Genomic DNA, 7865 nt, shown 5'->3' with positions numbered 1-7865 from the left:
GATTCCAAGCAACAACACTGAAAAGATGAATACATTTAAAATCGGGAATTCTATGGTTTAAATCTGATCGCTTGTTCACTAATTTCCATCGGCGCCGCTGGTGTAGTGGTATCATGCAAGATTCCCATTCTTGCGACCCGGGTTCGATTCCCGGGCGGCGCACGTGTTTTCTTACTGGCACAGACCCTAAATACCAAGCGACTGCGGAATTTTCTTCACTGTACTCGATACATTTCTATAATCCGGAACACCGTTATTGACCAAATTTGTGTGCACATGCAGTACAAAGTATTTGACTCCAGTTTTTGTTGCTTGTTACACACATAGTTTTCAGTACTATGGATAGAAATAGACATACACCTCACACTGTCATTTTGCACAACTGCACAACTGTGCTCATATTTAACCGCCAGATATTTATTTTATACAGCTTAATTCTATATTTTTTATCTCACTATTTTTTCTTATATTGTTATTTTGTATTGTACTGTATTTTTGCCTCCTGGTTTATAAATGGTCTTTGCATTTTGAACTTGAAAGTTTTTCTTATTTTGCATACCCTTGTGTTTCCACCCTTTGAGCTGCTGGAACTGTAAATTTCGATTTGGAGATTAATAAAGTATCTGTCTTTTTGTCTGTCTGTCTGTCTGTCTGTCTGTCTATCTATCTATCTATCTAAATAAGCAAAACTAGACAAATATAGAAAAACAATCATTTTAACTATCACGTTTAATGCAAGGAGTGCTGGAAGAAATATTGACTGATTAATGTAATAGATTACTCAGTGAAGTAGGTGGTTATTGTACAGCATATATACATGTCTATATACAGTATGTACAGCGTGCTTAGATTTCGAGCTAACGATGGTGATATGCACGTTTAACGTTATTTAAAGATAAAATGAATATAGCTGGAAACCTACTTTCGTGCACAACTGAGCAAACGGTTGGTTGTTTCGCGATGAAGCACGTAGCTGCAATCTGTGGCGTAAAGCTACTGTATCACATTAACTTCTCTCAGGAAAAAGCAGGATAAACAAGTCTGCTCAGAATGATGATGCTACGGCAGCAACAGCTAGCTCGGCCGCTTCACCTCGAGAGCATCTGTTCCCCGCTGGCGCGTGGAACCTGTTGCCTGGCAACCTGCGGAATGTCGTCTGTCTGTTTGTTGATATGGTTCAAAGTAACCACGTACACAACAGAGAGCACAGCAAACTGTGTCACAGCATCGAAATGAAGTCCGGCAGAAGCGTGTCGGCGTGCGAGCTGAACCGGCGAACGGCGGAGGGGTGCGTCAACATGTGCGGGATGTGTCCATCTTGCGCCTTCGCCCCAGAACCACCGGGTTCCGCTCGGTGTTCGTGGAGGCTGTCGGATGATTTCAAGAGGAGATTCGTAGTGGAGCTGGTTTTACGGTGCAGGAACACCCAAATGCTCGAAAGCATCCAGAGTGTGCTGAGTGTAACTTCATGGCCTTTATTCACTTACGCCAGATCCAGGAGCCGCGCTTCTCCACAGGACCACCCCCGCAGGGGCTCAGACCCGGTGCTGGGTGGGAAGCCGCTTGGCTTCGACATGAATGAGATCTGGGCCTGGTTCAACAGCAGCCCCGACTGGATAAAATCACGCTATCTCTGCCGTCTTTTCTCACTTTGTGACTCGGAACTATTACGCGTGGTCGCTAATTTAACCAGCGTCCTCCTGGTCCGACAAAAACGAGGGTTTCTGCAATCTCATGGTAAAAACAAAACAAACCACAAAGATAATGATTAGATAAAAAACAGCGTGTATTTATTCTTTTTTTATTTATTTACTCACTTAATCTTTACCGTTTGTTTTGAAAATGTAATTGTGCAAACTAACTCGGAGTAATTTGTGTTGCGCTGCAATTCATACAAGCCACCGCTAGAGGTCGGTAAAGGACACAGATAGAGTTGTCTGTTCCATTTCTGATGTCATAGAATAAAACACGATCTTTGCATTGTCTGTTTTGATTACTAATAATTCTGATCATATGACATTTTCAGTGATTAGCCGCAATACCAATCAACATGACCAGGACAGTGATGATGAGTCAGAGGACCCTGCTCTCATGGTGGTGCCAGGATCCTCAAAGTCTGTGTCTGGAATCAGCCGATACAAAGACTTCATAGGCTGCCTACCTGTTGACCTGTCAAAGAGGATATTAGGTAAATCAACACATAGGTAACACCAATGAAATTCTAAAATCAATGATAATTTGCAGCAATTTTGTTTCTTTGTCACCCTCAACAGACACACATGAAGTGTTTTCAGGCTTTTATTCTTTATATATTTTTATTATCTTTATGCAACACAAAACATAATACATATTTCAAATTAATCAGATGATGTGGACTTCTTTAATGCTTCAAGATGCTGTAACTAAGTACATTTACTCAATTACTTGAGTATTTTCTTTTTATGCCATGTGTTACTCCTGCTCGGAAATACTGTACATTTTATTCCACAGCATGTATTTGACAGCTTTAGTTAGTAGTTACTTTACAGATTTAGATTAAGATCTTTCCACAAAAAACATATGAAGACCCTATAAATAATGACGCTGTGTAGTAAATTAAACTACTGTTCCTAACAATATATTGCCCTACAAGTAGAGCTGAAAGAGTCGACTTTTAACTGTCTCCATCTTCACTCTAAAGTGTGCACTGACACGTCCTGAAACCGATATAAAGAAACAAAGCCAGTCTAATGGTACTATGGGGATGCAACTTAATTACTTAAGAATGCTCGTTAAATCCTTCCCATTAAAGTGGGAAGCCCTTTTATATAAGAACAGCAAAGCCCTGCCAAGCAACCGATTGGCTGTCTGCTCCCATTGACTTTTGTCTGCAGGTTAAAAAGATGCATTACTTTAAGGAAGAATATGACACACAAAAGGAATCCAGCCAGTGTAGTATACTGAGACAAAGTGATGAATATACAACTTACATTTGGTATTTTTATCAATAACACAGTTGAGTGAAGTTGTCAAAATATTTTCCACTCTGTTTGTCTGTGAACTTTTTTCTGTTAGTAATATTGTGCGTGCATGCAGACATTAACTGTACCTGTGTGTCTTCTACCAGGTCTGCTAGATGAGCACACCCTGAGGGGCTGCCTGAAGGTTTGTAGACACTGGCAGCACCTTGCACAGGAAACCATGGAGGAAATCAAGTTTAGAAGAATTTTTCAGGATCAAATCAAGGCAATGATGAAGGTGGAGCATTTGTATGTCTGCGTGATGTAGTAACATTTTGCATCTTTAGAAGTCTTTCAAGTGGTTGTAGTTGTTGGTGATGAGGATGAAATCAAAACTTGTTTTTAATGCTAACATATTTTTCAATAAAATGATTTAAAACGAAAGATACATCATCAGTAATCAGTCTTTTCCTGCTCTAGACGTGCAAAGGTGTTAAAATGGTCAGTCCTACTTACGCCAACATCGTTGAAGTCCCCGTCCCTGTCCAGGATGATGAGAAAGTGGATATTCAAGCTAGTGTTCAAAAGGTAAACAAATCAAGATTTTCATTAGCTCCATAAATAAACTTCAGTTTTTGTGCTAGACATACGATTGTCAATACGTGAATTGTCTTTGATTGGCTTCACAGGTGGAGCCATTTGAAGCTGCTTATGCCAAAATCCAAACCAAAACAGTGCGAATGGAGGAGCGAAATGTTTATTGTGGTGCATATTTTACCACCATGCTGCTGGACAAGTTAGTGTCCTCAACTTCCTTTTTGGATGCGACTGGACGCACACTTTTAAGAGTGCCAAGCTAAACCCTGCACATTGGATTAAAAACAGACAATATGTCGCACTGATGTGATCTGGTCGTGTTTGACAGAGGGGATCCTCGTCGGGTGGTGGACTACAGGGGTGGACCTCTCATGGCCACGGGCTCCAAGGACCGTGCGGTGCATCTGCTCTATGTGGCGTCAGAAACAAAAGTCGTGGCAGTGATGAAGGGCCATGTTGGCAGCGTCCGGGCTGTGCTGCTCTGTGAGGACCGAGACCTGCTGATAACTGCGAGCCGCGATGCCAGTATCAGGTGAGGAGGAGATCATTTTGTTAATGTGGGATAATTAATTAGACTGAGGATCATGATTTTGCTTCTGGTGTGACTGAAGTAGGTTTGATCAGCTGGCCGTTTATTCGTTATTTCGTCTCACCTGCAGGTGTTGGAATTTGAAGACAGACAGGTGCGTGATGATGCTGTATGGACATACAAGCACTGTCAACTGCCTGGATGTCCATGCTGACAGACTTGTCTCAGGATCTAAAGACTGTCTAGTAAAAGGTAAGCAGCCTTTCTGGGATGTCCATCATTGTTCAGACATAGGTTTCATCTTCAGAAATGGACTAACTGACAAACTTTGCCCTCTGGTTGTACTGACACGTCTACATTTTTCTAAAAAGACATAGTCACCATGGACCTGTTGCCAGAAGCAGGTTTACTGAGTTATCTGGATTATTTTACTGGAGCCTCCTCAAATTGGGAAAATGTTCAGCAGAGTTTTGTTCAGCAAAGTCTCCAGTAAACCTGCATACTGGCCTCTACTAATCCAGAATTCAGTGTCTGCTTCTTTTTTATAACAACAGTTTTCCAGAGCTTTTTCAAAATGTGTCTCAAAATTGCAAAATACTGATTTTTTTTTTTGTGATGCAATTATGGTATTTTCTAATTTTTTTAAGTGGTGCTACTGCAGGCAGTTTATTTTTGCTGTCACTGGGCAAAACTTCCACAATAACCATCACTATATTGTAATTCAATTAGTCTGTTCGATGCCATTATAAGTAATAACAATTATTATTAGAATATATCTATTTTAATGTTTTAAACCTTTGTTGCAAACTTAACCCCACTGCCAGTTTGGAGTCTACAAACAGGGAAGCATTTTGGGGATTTAAATTTCAAGCATCCCAGTTCGGTCCAGTGTGTGAGGATCAGCACTAGAACAGTGTACAGCAGCTGCAATCGGGGCCTTGTCAAAATATGGGACACTGAGAAGGCGTCGCTGCTCAGGGTGAGACTGTTGTATAAACTCTAACAATATATATTTATACTGTATTTTAATAAGCATTTTTTCATCTATTTTCATAATGTACTACTTTCCCGAAGGTGATTGATGCCCACAGGGGCGCAGTGAAGTGCCTTTTCTTGGGCGAATGGCACTTTTTATCCGGGGACTGTAATGGTCAGGTTATGGCCTGGAGCATCAACTGTGATGCTAAACAGTGTCTGATGACCTTCAACCACCCAAAGTAAGAAAGAAACCTTTGGAGCTTTGTTACTGCAGCATTTTTGTTGTAATCTTGTTAGAATACCGTGTCTTTAAATACGTTTTTGGTGTCCTTCAGCCTCTTCCTGACAGCTTTTATATTTTAATTGTATTCTCCAACACAGCTATATACTCATAACCCTAACTGTTGAACTGAATGCTGACTTTTCTGCAGGGAGGTAAGATCTCTGACTCTCCTCTACCTCCGTGTCATTACTGGCTGTGCGGATGGAAAGATTCGCATATTTAATTTCCTCACCGGAGATTGTCTGAGAGACATCGCGGCAGAGGCTGAAACAGGCCGAATACTGTCCCTGCACTTCCATGACAACAGGTGAGTCAGGTGCATGAAAGCAGGTGTTATGTTGTATTGTGTGTACACCTGCCTCTCGTTTTTCATGTCTTCTCTCCTTCTCGCCCTCCTTCAGCATATTAGTGAACTCAGCATCCAGTGTGAAGCTCTTCCAGTTTGCCAAAGTGTTCTGGGATTACGAGGAGTCATCAGAGGGAGGCCGGGGCGACGTTTCTGAGAAACCTGCAGCTTCACTCAGAAAGCTTCCTCTCACCTGTGTCGGGGCAGATCACATGGCTCAGGTGGCTTCATCCAGCCAAAAGATGCACGACTGTAACAGCAAGAAATCAGAGAGAGCGCACCACACCTGGTTCCCGCCAGCTAAATGTCCAGCACAAGGTAGGCATGCTCAGGTATATTAGATTAGATGAAGCTCAAGTACAATTGCTGAGATGATGAAATCAACTTGTATAGAATGAAATAAATACACAAATAATAAAAAGAAGAAATTATAGTGTTGTTAAGAACATTTACAATCAAAAAGACTGAAAAGGGTCAAAATAAAGCCTTTGAACAGTCTACGTTTAAGGTCTTTTGCAGATTGTTCCATGTATAAGATGCACTGTGAGAAAAAAACATTCTTCCTGATTCAGTTCTGATTCATGTAACTCTAGTTAATCCAGAAATGCAGTTAAGCATCTATCCACATGTGCAAAAAGCAGTAAAGTGCAGAGTGATGTACACGTGTATAGAGATATATAAATAACAGTGAGAGGTGCTTATGAATACACAAAGATAGATGTCGTAGGAACAGTGAGAGTGGAGGGAATACACTATGTGCAGCGGTTACAGTAGGCAATTGCAGGTATGTGAAAGTGCAAATATACATAAGAACGAGTATGTTGTTATGCTAGTAGATATTTTGAACAGAATAAAGAGCTGGACATGAATACAGTGATACACTATAGGTCAGATATGTCCAGTATACACAGTGGTATAAATATGAATGCACTATCGAGCAGATACACACAGTGGCATACATCTGTATTGCATTGGCATGGTATATGTCAGAAATGGTAGAAATCTGCTTTAAGATCAGCTGGTTGTAAATGAAACTTTTCCTTCACAGCCGGAGAGCACTGTGCCAAACAGTCTCTGATGCAGAGAGAGAAAGCAACGAGTGAACGCATGAAGAGGAGGGGTCTTCATCATCCTCTGACCCGCGACTCGCTCCTCCTCAGGGTCAACGCAATCCAGAGGGCGCAGTGCAGGGACGAAGTCAGCATCAACATGGAGTGCAACGCCAGGCTGCGAGACTCCTGGGGTCCTCACACGTCTCAGGATCCTCTGTACCCCGACCTGCAGGTCCTGAAACAGAGTCTGCAGAGCCAGATGGATCCTCCGCAGCCCAGCAGGGCCCAGACATGTATTCCAATTTTAAAAAGGGCTGTCAGTCAAAATATGACAAACACAATCCGGGGCAGGGCACAGCCTCAGAGTGCTGACACACACAGGGCAGTCAAGAGAGGGAGTCAGTTCACTACAAGTGCCACAGAGGGGCCACGGGCTCCTGAGTGCCTTCTCAGGGGATCAACACCAAATCCAGAATGCTCCATGAAAACTGGCACCAGCTTTCCCAGGGTCAGCCCTGTGGGTCCATTCAGACAGCAGGGAGGATTCAGGCTGCTCACAGTGACCCAGCTCGAAGACTGTGTCCGGGCCAAGAGAGATCTCACGCAGGGCTGTGTGCAAAAACTGTCCAAGAGGGATAAGAAGCAGGAGAAAACATTGTGAAGAAAGTCACATGTGTGTTAGATGCTAATAGACAGATGCTAATTCATTCTTTTATATGTTATGATGTGTCAGCAGAACTCTATCACCACTGCACAACTGGTGTTCTGGACATTTCTGTTGTCAAAGGCAACATATGTGACATGTCATTAACACTCCACTAGGGGTCAGTATTACATCATCCAGTTGTGGCTGGACCAGGACCCAGGCTTATTATAAAGTGGTTTTGTAGGAGTAGCCCTTTATTTAGAATCTGTTCATTTGTACTTTAATTATTTTCCAATTTTTCTGTAGTTGAATGTATCTTGAGTTCCAACTTACATATGGAGCTAATGTTAATACTGAGAGGGAGAAGCCACAGAGTCAGTTCACAGTTTTTATGCAGAGTCTTTTATATACTTTAGGTAGTTTGCTTCAAAACATGACATAAAGAGTTGTATTTTCATATTTTCAAACACCTTTCCTCCACAATTAATACTTTTG

The 7865-nt window shown here is 41.9% G+C and overlaps 1 protein-coding gene and 1 non-coding gene across 2 annotated transcripts; both read left to right on the top strand.

Moving 5' to 3' along the window:
- Positions 1-91: 91 nt before the first annotated feature.
- Positions 92-162, top strand: trnag-ccc. Its single transcript has one exon. It is a non-coding gene; the product is annotated as a tRNA-Gly (tRNA).
- A 1070-nt stretch (positions 163-1232) lies between these two features.
- On the top strand, positions 1233-7385 carry fbxw10 (F-box and WD repeat domain containing 10). The gene is made up of 12 exons (XM_041963416.1): positions 1233-1737; positions 2027-2188; positions 3107-3237; positions 3420-3527; positions 3629-3735; positions 3865-4068; positions 4196-4317; positions 4890-5044; positions 5140-5282; positions 5475-5633; positions 5728-5990; positions 6721-7385. The coding sequence occupies exons 1-12, from the start codon at positions 1233-1235 to the stop codon at positions 7383-7385; spliced, it is 2724 nt and encodes a 907-aa protein (XP_041819350.1).
- Positions 7386-7865: the final 480 nt, after the last annotated feature.

The sequence above is a fragment of the Chelmon rostratus genome, chromosome 21 (genome assembly GCF_017976325.1).
Source record: "Chelmon rostratus isolate fCheRos1 chromosome 21, fCheRos1.pri, whole genome shotgun sequence".
NCBI classification, from domain to species: Eukaryota; Metazoa; Chordata; class Actinopteri; order Chaetodontiformes; family Chaetodontidae; genus Chelmon; species Chelmon rostratus.
The sequence above is the reverse complement of the archived record's forward strand: the minus strand, read 5'-3'. Positions and strand labels throughout refer to the sequence as shown.